Source organism: Rhopalosiphum padi, chromosome 3, assembly GCF_020882245.1.
Source record: "Rhopalosiphum padi isolate XX-2018 chromosome 3, ASM2088224v1, whole genome shotgun sequence".
NCBI classification, from domain to species: Eukaryota; Metazoa; Arthropoda; class Insecta; order Hemiptera; family Aphididae; genus Rhopalosiphum; species Rhopalosiphum padi.
This window is the reverse complement of record NC_083599.1, coordinates 68,901,471-68,917,326: the sequence shown is the minus strand read 5'-3', so window position 1 is coordinate 68,917,326 and position 15,856 is coordinate 68,901,471. Positions and strand designations below refer to the sequence as shown.

The following is a 15,856-nucleotide window of genomic DNA, read 5'->3' as shown; positions in this document are numbered from 1 at the left end:
TATTTGTTAATTTGTTTTGTTATTCCGTCAAAATATTTGTAATATTATGATACAATAAAATTAATAATCATTGTTTTAAAAAAAAATCAATACTGTAAATAGGTAATAATTATAATTTATAATAATAAAAAATAATATTAGTTGGTTAAAAAAAAATTCGTGATTTACATTAATCGGGCAGGACAAAGCATTGACCGGGCAGTGTATACATTGCCCGGTATTCCACATTGCTCGTAACATAATATATATTTACAACAGCAAATTAATTTATAATAATTAACATTATTCATTACTAATATTTAAGTTCAACTATATAAATTCTCGTAAATTAAATTTGCGGATAGTATTCATATTATAGTATCTATACAACAACAAAAAAATTTCACCATCCACGGCTTAGCGCCCCCCAAGTCGTGGCGCCTCTAGGCTATAGCCTAGGTAGCCTAGTCCTAAATCCGGCCCTGAATACCTATTTGTTTTATTAATTGCAAAATGTATATTAATGTTTTTGCCGTTGTCGGTACCTATATTATAATATTACTATACAAATATATTTTTAAAGTTAAGAGTTAATTATTGATTACTTATTATTTATGTGGTTTTTTTTCAATTCACAGTATAAAACACTAATCACTATATGTCTATACAATATTACAATATATAAATTAATTTATCTATGAACCTACTATTCATATTTATTCGCTCAGACAGTATTTATTGTGTAATAAGCTGTAAATTATTCAGTGGATAATTTTTCTGAAAAATTAACGTCTCAGAATCAAAATTCAAACGAATGGTCTTTAATTTATTTAACTTTTTGTCCTACGGGTCCAAGGAAATGGATTTATAATATGGGGGCTGCACATATGGTGATTTAAAAATATTTAGTTATTAATATTAATCTATAAAAATTAATAATTTGTGAAAACGTTCTCTAAGTATAATAAATAATAGTTAAAAAATTACGTCTATTTTGTTTTTGTAAAACCATTTTTAAGGAATATTACCTTTAGTGCCTACAAGGCTACAAACATTTTAATAACTTATGACAAAACGTTTACACGGGTAGATTGGGATATTATAAAATATATAAAATAGAGGTTTTAAATAGTTAATACTTCAACTATAATATTATGCACTTTTTCTTTTTAATTAAAATGGTTATTACTTGTCTTATTGGTTATGAAATTATGAAATAAAAACGCAGTAAAATTATATAGTGGTATTAACGTGTCGTCGTGGTAATAAGTAATAACTAATAAGTAATATTGTAATATTTCCTAAATTTAATTATTTTATAAATTCGAAGTACCTCACATTACATTTTTTGTGGAATTTCTTTATCTGTAGTCTACACTCTGTAGCAACTTACTGCCTTAGTGCCTAGACGTGCCTACTGCCTTTCGGGCTTTCGGCTTTCGTAGTAACTGCCATGGTTGATATATTATATATATTTCAACCATGGTAACCAAATTCGGAGTAGTTGAACGTTGTGAAAGTTTTAATGTTCGAGGTAAACACTGCAACCCAAAGCAATTCGTATTCGTAATCATGGCTTAAGATAAGCTTATCTTAAGCCATGTTCGTAATGCCGACAGACAGTGGTACCAACTTAACAAAAGATACATCGAGTGGCAACAATGATTGACCATCCAACTACCATGGTTAACCGCCGCATTCAGTGCTTCGCATTTCGCTTCCATTTGTATTTTGTTGTCTGTTGTTGTCTGTTGTTTGACTGTGGCGACTGGCGTCTGTCGCGTTTTCTTCAACACCGTTCGTCGAATAATCAATTTATTTATACACATCAAAAATGGCATCAGTAAAAAGAGTAAGTATTTACAAGTTCACGTAGCGCGCGCAAAATAAAAACACGAGTTGGCGTTCTGTAATGGCGTCGGATGATGGAAAAATCGACGGTCCATCGCGTCTGTTGCCCACGTATGTTCGTGCGCGTCGGACGTGTTGACACCTCGTACTCAAGTTAGCGTCGTGCCCGCGCATTTTCTATCTTAACATGTATAGTATTTTTAGCGTTGGTTCTCAATCCGGTTTGTTAACGTCTTGTTTCATTCCCGCACATGCTTGTTTGTTTCATACGCGTCTCGTTAAATAATCAAGTTTTTCTAAAATTCAGCATTTCAACAGTGCTGTATAGTGTATACTGATCAACCATGGCATTTTGTCATATTTGAAGGTCGTTATGTGGATAGTCCCAGAAGTGGCGGTACCATTGAATATATCATTCATAAGTTAAATTATTTACCCCGAACCTGTAATTTACCGCCATCATTGACTTACCTCAATTACTGTTGACATTTATTATCGTTAACATTGATTATATTTAGCATAAGTCAACTTACTTCTGACTAAGTTCATAATTGTGTGGTTATTAAAAATCAATTTTAGATTGTGTGTAAAAAGTTTTTGATACAATAACATTAGCTTGTTATTGAATTATTATGTTATAAGATTTTGACGTTAGTTACAAATTTTAATGTTGTTAATTTTTAAACATTAATCATTATTAAAAAATATATTGTATTTTAGGAATTACCTGAATACATTAATCTTAAGGTTCTTGGCCAGGAGAACACTGTGATCCAATTCAAGATTAAGCAGCATACTTCTTTCAAAAAGCTCATGATTGCTTATTGTGAAAGAGCTGTAAGTATAAGCTATTAAGAAGTAATTTATTGCAATTGTTACTATTAGTAACAGTAACTAAATTTTAGACTTAATAAGACATATTTTTATTTAATTGGAATGTATTCAATCAAGAATTAATTTAACTATTGATTTTAATTGTACAAAATTACTAACTGATTGTCAGTGAACAAAACACCATGGTTGTTTAGCAACTGTAGTTGCTTACTTGAATTTTACTAACCATATCGATTAACTAAGTGTAAAATTACACTGACAAGTAGTGGAAAGTAGACAATCATCAACTTATTTGTGTATGGGTACATAATAAGTTGGGTGAATTTCTACCAATTACATTTTTGATGGTTAGCATAATTTTAAATTATTACCGAAAATCAATATTAGTAGTTATATTTTATCTTATTGATAAGACAAATGATAACCCTGTTATATTATCTGAATTTTACTCTATTTCTTTATATTTTTCATCACTGGTGTCTACCATTTACTGTTGTATATATAAAAAAATATAACTTGGTGTTATTAAATTAATTTATTACATAGTTAGGTTTTAGATAAATCGCCAAAATAATAATTTTACTCAATATTATATTTAATAAATAATTCATAATCTTGACTCGTTTAATTTAGATATTTAGCTAACCACTATTTTTGTGTGTCTTACATTATGGAGGTAAATAAAATATAAATATGGTTTTTAAATTATACTTGTATATTTTTGGTTATATTCCATTAATTAGTCTTATTTTATAGAATGTTTTTGTATCCATTTTATACAAATAAGATTTACTAAATTGATTTGCTGTAAAATAATTAAATTCAACTTAGTTTCATGTTTTTTTAATATCATATTTGTATGAATGTAATGTTTTATTAACTCAAAAATAATAAATTCTATTTACCATATTGTCTCTATAGGTTCTAGAAATAGAAACCCTACTATTTTCATTATAACTAAGTTAAAACAATACTATTTAGGTTGTTTTTTTAGTTTTGTATTTAATTAAACACACTACTTTTATTTAAAACCGTTTAGATTACTCATAATTTTAGAAAAAAAAGTAATATTACAAAATTGTATGCACCACTAGGGAGCTGTATTCCAAGTTAGCAACAACATTTTCACACTAAAAAAGAACATTTACTAAACAACATTAAAAACTATATTGTACAGTTTTCTTTCAGTGTGAAAATGTGGTTGCTTAATTTAGACAGACTACAGCCTGATTGGTTTTTGCCCTGGTGAAACAGTTTTTAATATGCTATATATTCGTAAAACTGAGACAACATTCAGGTGTGAAGCAATCATATCAATTTTAAGTTGAATATGGTTTAGTTTTAATATTAGTGTTGAATGATATATTATTGAAGGTAACAACATTCTGAAGTTTGAATGAAGTTCTTTTTTTTTATAATTTAAAATTGATGCAAATTTTAATCATTTTAAATGTATTTTAATATTGTATTCACTTGTAACTTGCTTTAAAATTTATATATCAAAGTTAAGTTTAATGATATATCAATTAACTAATATTAAATCTAAATAATTTTTATGTGAATTGCTCAACATACATTTTCCAAGTGATATATTTTTGAGATGTAGACAAAAAATATAAGTATGGTGTACAAAAACAGTAAACACTGTAAGATGTTAGTTAATGATGAATCATTGTTTCAAAAAATATTTATACATTTTAAATGTTATTATAAATATTTTATATCTCTATACAGCTAGTATTAACTAAATAAACCTATGTGCTAGTTTAACATTTATAATCTAATTCATTCAAAATTTTAATATTTTAGGGTTTACCTGTGGCATCTGTAAGATTCAGATTTGACGGACAGCCAATTAGTGAAGACCACACTCCTTATTCTTTTGGAATGGAAGAAGGAGATACAATAGAATGTTACCAACAGCAGACTGGCGGTTGCTTTTATTTTAACTACTATTAACTATTTATTATTTTATGTATAAGTTTATATTTTATTTATAAATCACATTTCATGTATATCATTAGTTTTTGAAACCGCAATACCAAATATTTTCTATTTTCCACTAAAGCTGGCAATATTAAAAAAAGTTATGAATAATACAAATTTATAATCAACTCAAGAATTAATTACAATAAACAGATAAATTTGATGTGTATGGATCATAGATAAAATATTTACTGTAAAATTATTTGTAAACAAATTTATTCATACTATTATTATTTTTTTCATATTTCTCTAGCTTAATAAACTTTTAATATAATCAATGAGATTTTTTAATTTGTTTTATTATTTTAAATGATTCATTAAAATGTGTAAATGCTATTATAGTTATTGTGATTATTAAAATAATATATTCAATCCGATTATTAAAAGGTGTTCCACATATTGTATAAATTTGGCTATGTTGAGCAGGTACATCTTTTACACAGTGAAAATCAAAATCTTCATTATAGTCTTCAATACATAAATATTTACGTTTTTTTAATTCCTAAAATATAATTAAAAAAATGAAAATATTTTAATGCTAAAGCTTTAAAAAACTCGGAGTATTAATATTTAATATTTGTTCTATTATTAAGTGAATGTTATACCTATACATGTTTTTCTGTTTTTTGAGGGTAAATTTATATACTATCAAATTGTATGATAAAACTTATCTAGAAGACTACATAGATTTTTCATCTTAATTTGAAGCAAGTTATGAATAATTAATAATAGTTCATTTTTATGAAATTTAAAATGCTTATAACTTGCTTTGAAATTATAATTAAAAATGCTTGTATGGTACCTGATACCTGAATAATATTTTTACATTTATATTTTATAGCTGAATGATACATTCTAATTTTGAACATGACAATAAAATGGTTTATTCTACATAATATTCATGCCTTAACAAATGACACTTTGTGTCTATCGATTAACTAAGTGTAAAATTACACTGACAAGTAGTGGAAAGTAGACAATCATCAACTTATTTGTGTATGGGTACATAATAAGTTGGGTGAATTTCTACCAATTACATTTTTGATGGTTAGCATAATTTTAAATTATTACCGAAAATCAATATTAGTAGTTATATTTTATCTTATTGATAAGACAAATGATAACCCTGTTATATTATCTGAATTTTACTCTATTTCTTTATATTTTTCATCACTGGTGTCTACCATTTACTGTTGTATATATAAAAAAATATAACTTGGTGTTATTAAATTAATTTATTACATAGTTAGGTTTTAGATAAATCGCCAAAATAATAATTTTACTCAATATTATATTTAATAAATAATTCATAATCTTGACTCGTTTAATTTAGATATTTAGCTAACCACTATTTTTGTGTGTCTTACATTGTGGAGGTAAATAAAATATAAATATGGTTTTTAAATTATACTTGTATATTTTTGGTTATATTCCATTAATTAGTCTTATTTTATAGAATGTTTTTGTATCCATTTTATACAAATAAGATTTACTAAATTGATTTGCTGTAAAATAATTAAATTCAACTTAGTTTCATGTTTTTTTAATATCATATTTGTATGAATGTAATGTTTTATTAACTCAAAAATAATAAATTCTATTTACCATATTGTCTCTATAGGTTCTAGAAATAGAAACCCTACTATTTTCATTATAACTAAGTTAAAACAATACTATTTAGGTTGTTTTTTTAGTTTTGTATTTAATTAAACACACTACTTTTATTTAAAACCGTTTAGATTACTCATAATTTTAAAAAAAAAAGTAATATTACAAAATTGTATGCACCACTAGGGAGCTGTATTCCAAGTTAGCAACAACATTTTCACACTAAAAAAGAACATTTACTAAACAACATTAAAAACTATATTGTACAGTTTTCTTTCAGTGTGAAAATGTGGTTGCTTAATTTAGACAGACTACAGCCTGATTGGTTTTTGCCCTGGTGAAACAGTTTTTAATATGCTATATATTCGTAAAACTGAGACAACATTCAGGTGTGAAGCAATCATATCAATTTTAAGTTGAATATGGTTTAGTTTTAATATTAGTGTTGAATGATATATTATTGAAGGTAACAACATTCTGAAGTTTGAATGAAGTTCTTTTTTTTTATAATTTAAAATTGATGCAAATTTTAATCATTTTAAATTTATTTTAATATTGTATTCACTTGTAACTTGCTTTAAAATTTATATATCAAAGTTAAGTTTAATGATATATCAATTAACTAATATTAAATCTAAATAATTTTTATGTGAATCGCTCAACATACATTTTCCAAGTGATATATTTTTGAGATGTAGACAAAAAATATAAGTATGGTGTACAAAAACAGTAAACACTGTAAGATGTTAGTTAATGATGAATCATTGTTTCAAAAAATATTTATACATTTTAAATGTTATTATAAATATTTTATATCTCTATACAGCTAGTATTAACTAAATAAACCTATGTGCTAGTTTAACATTTATAATCTAATTCATTCAAAATTTTAATATTTTAGGGTTTACCTGTGGCATCTGTAAGATTCAGATTTGACGGACAGCCAATTAGTGAAGACCACACTCCTTATTCTTTTGGAATGGAAGAAGGAGATACAATAGAATGTTACCAACAGCAGACTGGCGGTTGCTTTTATTTTAACTACTATTAACTATTTATTATTTTATGTATAAGTTTATATTTTATTTATAAATCACATTTCATGTATATCATTAGTTTTTGAAACCGCAATACCAAATATTTTCTATTTTCCACTAAAGCTGGCAATATTAAAAAAAGTTATGAATAATACAAATTTATAATCAACTCAAGAATTAATTACAATAAACAGATAAATTTGATGTGTATGGAACATAGATAAAATATTTACTGTAAAATTATTTGTAAACAAATTTATTCATACTATTATTATTTTTTTCATATTTCTCTAGCTTAATAAACTTTTGATATAATCAATGAGATTTTTTAATTTGTTTTATTATTTTAAATGATTCATTAAAATGTGTAAATGCTATTATAGTTATTGTGATTATTAAAATAATATATTCAATCCGATTATTAAAAGGTGTTCCACATATTGTATAAATTTGGCTATGTTGAGCAGGTACATCTTTTACACAGTGAAAATCAAAATCTTCATTATAGTCTTCAATACATAAATATTTACGTTTTTTTAATTCCTAAAATATAATTAAAAAAATGAAAATATTTTAATGCTAAAGCTTTAAAAAACTCGGAGTATTAATATTTAATATTTGTTCTATTATTAAGTGAATGTTATACCTATACATGTTTTTCTGTTTTTTGAGGGTAAATTTATATACTATCAAATTGTATGATAAAACTTATCTAGAAGACTACATAGATTTTTCATCTTAATTTGAAGCAAGTTATGAATAATTAATAATAGTTCATTTTTATGAAATTTAAAATGCTTATAACTTGCTTTGAAATTATAATTAAAAATGCTTGTATGGTACCTGATACCTGAATAATATTTTTACATTTATATTTTATAGCTGAATGATACATTCTAATTTTGAACATGACAATAAAATGGTTTATTCTACATAATATTCATGCCATAACAAATGACACTTCGTGTGGGTATAACATTCTTTTAATAATATTTTAGGTATTTAATACTATTATATTAACTCAATTTACCATGATATACTAATAATTTAAATGATTTTAAAAATATGTTAAATTTTATGGTTTTCATAAATAAATGATCAATGAACTGTAGTTTATAATAAGTCTTATGAAAAATGGAATGGATTATTCGTATGGCAAGAATAGAAATACCATAATAAAAACTGTTTGACAAGAAAATATTTTATACTGCTTTTGATACTTTTAGTTCGGGTATTTTTTGTATATAGTTCTTAATCTTGATAAATACTTACCGTTCCAAAAGATGATACTGTAATATTACACGGACCGATTTCTTCATGAGGTCCAATTGAAATTTCATTTTCCGGTTTTCCCCATATTGCAAAACATAAAAATGTTGCATAGTACATGATAAGATAAAAAATTATAGTTAATGGACGGTTAAACATTTGTCTAGGTTTGCGTTTTAAAATAAATAACATGATGTATAATGCTATTAAAAACATAATTATTATTTGTGTTGGAACGTTGTACAGATCATGTAATGGATGATAGAGTACAGAAAAGCATAATATTCCGCAAGGTGTACTAAGGAATATTGCTTTTAGTGAAGTCGAAATCTCTATTCTAGATGTATACGTTTGATCAAGATCAACATATTTAATGAAAAACCAAAAATTAAAACTTGTAGAAAACACCATATGAAAATAATAAGAAGTCAATGGTACCCAATATATTCGGTTCCCTATGTTTGGATCAGTATCGTGCCAGGTCCAATGGACAAATTTTATATCCATAATATCATATGGTAAATCAATTAAAAATACATTTAATCCTACAGTAACTATGAAGCCTATTTTTGTTTTGTTTGTTCTATAAGCTATTTCAATTGCTATGTAATAAAAAACTGAATCTGTAAAATTAAAAAAAATATCCAAAACATAAACTTTACATTAGTTCCTAGAAATGCAATACTTACATAAGATTATAACATACAACGGAAGCCTATGTCGGAAAAACATAATTGGTGCACGACTGTGCCAAAAATTGTCTATTTCATCCATGAGATAACATATACACTCAACAACCAAACCGTGAAAAATTATGCATAACCAAAGTACAGGACGTCTTCCTCCTTTAGTAAGTGTTAAAATGGTAAATTAAATTTGCGGATAGTATTCATATTATAGTATCTATACAACAACAAAAAAATTTCACCATCCACGGCTTAGCGCCCCCCAAGTCGTGGCGCCTCTAGGCTATAGCCTAGGTAGCCTAGTCCTAAATCCGGCCCTGAATACCTATTTGTTTTATTAATTGCAAAATGTATATTAATGTTTTTGCCGTTGTCGGTACCTATATTATAATATTACTATACAAATATATTTTTAAAGTTAAGAGTTAATTATTGATTACTTATTATTTATGTGGTTTTTTTTCAATTCACAGTATAAAACACTAATCACTATATGTCTATACAATATTACAATATATAAATTAATTTATCTATGAACCTACTATTCATATTTATTCGCTCAGACAGTATTTATTGTGTAATAAGCTGTAAATTATTCAGTGGATAATTTTTCTGAAAAATTAACGTCTCAGAATCAAAATTCAAACGAATGGTCTTTAATTTATTTAACTTTTTGTCCTACGGGTCCAAGGAAATGGATTTATAATATGGGGGCTGCACATATGGTGATTTAAAAATATTTAGTTATTAATATTAATCTATAAAAATTAATAATTTGTGAAAACGTTCTCTAAGTATAATAAATAATAGTTAAAAAATTACGTCTATTTTGTTTTTGTAAAACCATTTTTAAGGAATATTACCTTTAGTGCCTACAAGGCTACAAACATTTTAATAACTTATGACAAAACGTTTACACGGGTAGATTGGGATATTATAAAATATATAAAATAGAGGTTTTAAATAGTTAATACTTCAACTATAATATTATGCACTTTTTCTTTTTAATTAAAATGGTTATTACTTGTCTTATTGGTTATGAAATTATGAAATAAAAACGCAGTAAAATTATATAGTGGTATTAACGTGTCGTCGTGGTAATAAGTAATAACTAATAAGTAATATTGTAATATTTCCTAAATTTAATTATTTTATAAATTCGAAGTACCTCACATTACATTTTTTGTGGAATTTCTTTATCTGTAGTCTACACTCTGTAGCAACTTACTGCCTTAGTGCCTAGACGTGCCTACTGCCTTTCGGGCTTTCGGCTTTCGTAGTAACTGCCATGGTTGATATATTATATATATTTCAACCATGGTAACCAAATTCGGAGTAGTTGAACGTTGTGAAAGTTTTAATGTTCGAGGTAAACACTGCAACCCAAAGCAATTCGTATTCGTAATCATGGCTTAAGATAAGCTTATCTTAAGCCATGTTCGTAATGCCGACAGACAGTGGTACCAACTTAACAAAAGATACATCGAGTGGCAACAATGATTGACCATCCAACTACCATGGTTAACCGCCGCATTCAGTGCTTCGCATTTCGCTTCCATTTGTATTTTGTTGTCTGTTGTTGTCTGTTGTTTGACTGTGGCGACTGGCGTCTGTCGCGTTTTCTTCAACACCGTTCGTCGAATAATCAATTTATTTATACACATCAAAAATGGCATCAGTAAAAAGAGTAAGTATTTACAAGTTCACGTAGCGCGCGCAAAATAAAAACACGAGTTGGCGTTCTGTAATGGCGTCGGATGATGGAAAAATCGACGGTCCATCGCGTCTGTTGCCCACGTATGTTCGTGCGCGTCGGACGTGTTGACACCTCGTACTCAAGTTAGCGTCGTGCCCGCGCATTTTCTATCTTAACATGTATAGTATTTTTAGCGTTGGTTCTCAATCCGGTTTGTTAACGTCTTGTTTCATTCCCGCACATGCTTGTTTGTTTCATACGCGTCTCGTTAAATAATCAAGTTTTTCTAAAATTCAGCATTTCAACAGTGCTGTATAGTGTATACTGATCAACCATGGCATTTTGTCATATTTGAAGGTCGTTATGTGGATAGTCCCAGAAGTGGCGGTACCATTGAATATATCATTCATAAGTTAAATTATTTACCCCGAACCTGTAATTTACCGCCATCATTGACTTACCTCAATTACTGTTGACATTTATTATCGTTAACATTGATTATATTTAGCATAAGTCAACTTACTTCTGACTAAGTTCATAATTGTGTGGTTATTAAAAATCAATTTTAGATTGTGTGTAAAAAGTTTTTGATACAATAACATTAGCTTGTTATTGAATTATTATGTTATAAGATTTTGACGTTAGTTACAAATTTTAATGTTGTTAATTTTTAAACATTAATCATTATTAAAAAATATATTGTATTTTAGGAATTACCTGAATACATTAATCTTAAGGTTCTTGGCCAGGAGAACACTGTGATCCAATTCAAGATTAAGCAGCATACTTCTTTCAAAAAGCTCATGATTGCTTATTGTGAAAGAGCTGTAAGTATAAGCTATTAAGAAGTAATTTATTGCAATTGTTACTATTAGTAACAGTAACTAAATTTTAGACTTAATAAGACATATTTTTATTTAATTGGAATGTATTCAATCAAGAATTAATTTAACTATTGATTTTAATTGTACAAAATTACTAACTGATTGTCAGTGAACAAAACACCATGGTTGTTTAGCAACTGTAGTTGCTTACTTGAATTTTACTAACCATATCGATTAACTAAGTGTAAAATTACACTGACAAGTAGTGGAAAGTAGACAATCATCAACTTATTTGTGTATGGGTACATAATAAGTTGGGTGAATTTCTACCAATTACATTTTTGATGGTTAGCATAATTTTAAATTATTACCGAAAATCAATATTAGTAGTTATATTTTATCTTATTGATAAGACAAATGATAACCCTGTTATATTATCTGAATTTTACTCTATTTCTTTATATTTTTCATCACTGGTGTCTACCATTTACTGTTGTATATATAAAAAAATATAACTTGGTGTTATTAAATTAATTTATTACATAGTTAGGTTTTAGATAAATCGCCAAAATAATAATTTTACTCAATATTATATTTAATAAATAATTCATAATCTTGACTCGTTTAATTTAGATATTTAGCTAACCACTATTTTTGTGTGTCTTACATTGTGGAGGTAAATAAAATATAAATATGGTTTTTAAATTATACTTGTATATTTTTGGTTATATTCCATTAATTAGTCTTATTTTATAGAATGTTTTTGTATCCATTTTATACAAATAAGATTTACTAAATTGATTTGCTGTAAAATAATTAAATTCAACTTAGTTTCATGTTTTTTTAATATCATATTTGTATGAATGTAATGTTTTATTAACTCAAAAATAATAAATTCTATTTACCATATTGTCTCTATAGGTTCTAGAAATAGAAACCCTACTATTTTCATTATAACTAAGTTAAAACAATACTATTTAGGTTGTTTTTTTAGTTTTGTATTTAATTAAACACACTACTTTTATTTAAAACCGTTTAGATTACTCATAATTTTAGAAAAAAAAGTAATATTACAAAATTGTATGCACCACTAGGGAGCTGTATTCCAAGTTAGCAACAACATTTTCACACTAAAAAAGAACATTTACTAAACAACATTAAAAACTATATTGTACAGTTTTCTTTCAGTGTGAAAATGTGGTTGCTTAATTTAGACAGACTACAGCCTGATTGGTTTTTGCCCTGGTGAAACAGTTTTTAATATGCTATATATTCGTAAAACTGAGACAACATTCAGGTGTGAAGCAATCATATCAATTTTAAGTTGAATATGGTTTAGTTTTAATATTAGTGTTGAATGATATATTATTGAAGGTAACAACATTCTGAAGTTTGAATGAAGTTCTTTTTTTTTATAATTTAAAATTGATGCAAATTTTAATCATTTTAAATGTATTTTAATATTGTATTCACTTGTAACTTGCTTTAAAATTTATATATCAAAGTTAAGTTTAATGATATATCAATTAACTAATATTAAATCTAAATAATTTTTATGTGAATCGCTCAACATACATTTTCCAAGTGATATATTTTTGAGATGTAGACAAAAAATATAAGTATGGTGTACAAAAACAGTAAACACTGTAAGATGTTAGTTAATGATGAATCATTGTTTCAAAAAATATTTATACATTTTAAATGTTATTATAAATATTTTATATCTCTATACAGCTAGTATTAACTAAATAAACCTATGTGCTAGTTTAACATTTATAATCTAATTCATTCAAAATTTTAATATTTTAGGGTTTACCTGTGGCATCTGTAAGATTCAGATTTGACGGACAGCCAATTAGTGAAGACCACACTCCTTATTCTTTTGGAATGGAAGAAGGAGATACAATAGAATGTTACCAACAGCAGACTGGCGGTTGCTTTTATTTTAACTACTATTAACTATTTATTATTTTATGTATAAGTTTATATTTTATTTATAAATCACATTTCATGTATATCATTAGTTTTTGAAACCGCAATACCAAATATTTTCTATTTTCCACTAAAGCTGGCAATATTAAAAAAAGTTATGAATAATACAAATTTATAATCAACTCAAGAATTAATTACAATAAACAGATAAATTTGATGTGTATGGAACATAGATAAAATATTTACTGTAAAATTATTTGTAAACAAATTTATTCATACTATTATTATTTTTTTCATATTTCTCTAGCTTAATAAACTTTTGATATAATCAATGAGATTTTTTAATTTGTTTTATTATTTTAAATGATTCATTAAAATGTGTAAATGCTATTATAGTTATTGTGATTATTAAAATAATATATTCAATCCGATTATTAAAAGGTGTTCCACATATTGTATAAATTTGGCTATGTTGAGCAGGTACATCTTTTACACAGTGAAAATCAAAATCTTCATTATAGTCTTCAATACATAAATATTTACGTTTTTTTAATTCCTAAAATATAATTAAAAAAATGAAAATATTTTAATGCTAAAGCTTTAAAAAACTCGGAGTATTAATATTTAATATTTGTTCTATTATTAAGTGAATGTTATACCTATACATGTTTTTCTGTTTTTTGAGGGTAAATTTATATACTATCAAATTGTATGATAAAACTTATCTAGAAGACTACATAGATTTTTCATCTTAATTTGAAGCAAGTTATGAATAATTAATAATAGTTCATTTTTATGAAATTTAAAATGCTTATAACTTGCTTTGAAATTATAATTAAAAATGCTTGTATGGTACCTGATACCTGAATAATATTTTTACATTTATATTTTATAGCTGAATGATACATTCTAATTTTGAACATGACAATAAAATGGTTTATTCTACATAATATTCATGCCATAACAAATGACACTTCGTGTGGGTATAACATTCTTTTAATAATATTTTAGGTATTTAATACTATTATATTAACTCAATTTACCATGATATACTAATAATTTAAATGATTTTAAAAATATGTTAAATTTTATGGTTTTCATAAATAAATGATCAATGAACTGTAGTTTATAATAAGTCTTATGAAAAATGGAATGGATTATTCGTATGGCAAGAATAGAAATACCATAATAAAAACTGTTTGACAAGAAAATATTTTATACTGCTTTTGATACTTTTAGTTCGGGTATTTTTTGTATATAGTTCTTAATCTTGATAAATACTTACCGTTCCAAAAGATGATACTGTAATATTACACGGACCGATTTCTTCATGAGGTCCAATTGAAATTTCATTTTCCGGTTTTCCCCATATTGCAAAACATAAAAATGTTGCATAGTACATGATAAGATAAAAAATTATAGTTAATGGACGGTTAAACATTTGTCTAGGTTTGCGTTTTAAAATAAATAACATGATGTATAATGCTATTAAAAACATAATTATTATTTGTGTTGGAACGTTGTACAGATCATGTAATGGATGATAGAGTACAGAAAAGCATAATATTCCGCAAGGTGTACTAAGGAATATTGCTTTTAGTGAAGTCGAAATCTCTATTCTAGATGTATACGTTTGATCAAGATCAACATATTTAATGAAAAACCAAAAATTAAAACTTGTAGAAAACACCATATGAAAATAATAAGAAGTCAATGGTACCCAATATATTCGGTTCCCTATGTTTGGATCAGTATCGTGCCAGGTCCAATGGACAAATTTTATATCCATAATATCATATGGTAAATCAATTAAAAATACATTTAATCCTACAGTAACTATGAAGCCTATTTTTGTTTTGTTTGTTCTATAAGCTATTTCAATTGCTATGTAATAAAAAACTGAATCTGTAAAATTAAAAAAAATATCCAAAACATAAACTTTACATTAGTTCCTAGAAATGCAATACTTACATAAGATTATAACATACAACGGAAGCCTATGTCGGAAAAACATAATTGGTGCACGACTGTGCCAAAAATTGTCTATTTCATCCATGAGATAACATATACACTCAACAACCAAACCGTGAAAAATTATGCATAACCAAAGTACAGGACGTCTTCCTCCTTTAGTAAGTGTTAAAATGGTAAATT

General features: G+C 26.1%; 4 protein-coding genes across 4 annotated transcripts; 2 read left to right on the top strand and 2 right to left on the bottom strand.

Annotated features, from left to right (window-relative positions):
* The first annotated feature begins 120 nt into the window (after positions 1 to 120).
* LOC132926775 (small ubiquitin-related modifier 2-like) lies at positions 121 to 4,930 on the top strand. Its single transcript, XM_060991171.1, has 3 exons — positions 121 to 1,831; positions 2,551 to 2,667; positions 4,474 to 4,930. Exons 1-3 carry the CDS (start codon positions 1,814 to 1,816, stop codon positions 4,621 to 4,623), a joined length of 285 nt encoding a protein of 94 aa, XP_060847154.1. The 5' UTR covers positions 121 to 1,813; the 3' UTR covers positions 4,624 to 4,930.
* A 2,605-nt stretch (positions 4,931 to 7,535) lies between these two features.
* Positions 7,536 to 9,425, bottom strand: LOC132925496 (uncharacterized; the record flags this gene model as incomplete). Its single annotated transcript, XM_060989887.1, has 3 exons — positions 7,536 to 7,838; positions 8,568 to 9,187; positions 9,254 to 9,425. Coding segments are annotated over 3 exons (1,020 nt in total), but the record flags the coding sequence as incomplete, so codon positions are not given.
* A 14-nt stretch (positions 9,426 to 9,439) lies between these two features.
* Positions 9,440 to 14,034, top strand: LOC132927082 (small ubiquitin-related modifier 2-like). The gene is made up of 3 exons (XM_060991534.1): positions 9,440 to 10,937; positions 11,657 to 11,773; positions 13,580 to 14,034. Exons 1-3 carry the CDS (start codon positions 10,920 to 10,922, stop codon positions 13,727 to 13,729), a joined length of 285 nt encoding a protein of 94 aa, XP_060847517.1. The 5' UTR covers positions 9,440 to 10,919; the 3' UTR covers positions 13,730 to 14,034.
* LOC132925495 (uncharacterized) lies at positions 13,956 to 15,845 on the bottom strand (the record flags this gene model as incomplete). Its single annotated transcript, XM_060989886.1, has 3 exons — positions 13,956 to 14,258; positions 14,988 to 15,607; positions 15,674 to 15,845. Coding segments are annotated over 3 exons (1,020 nt in total), but the record flags the coding sequence as incomplete, so codon positions are not given.
* Between the last annotated feature and the right edge of the window lie 11 nt (positions 15,846 to 15,856).

Bases quoted from the DNA above. Each gene is read 5' to 3' on its own strand.
- LOC132927082 (XM_060991534.1), top strand. The intron at 11,774-13,579 runs GTAAGTATAAGC...TTAATATTTTAG, and splicing joins TTGCTTATTGTGAAAGAGCT to GGTTTACCTGTGGCATCTGT.
- LOC132926775 (XM_060991171.1), top strand. The intron at 2,668-4,473 runs GTAAGTATAAGC...TTAATATTTTAG, and splicing joins TTGCTTATTGTGAAAGAGCT to GGTTTACCTGTGGCATCTGT.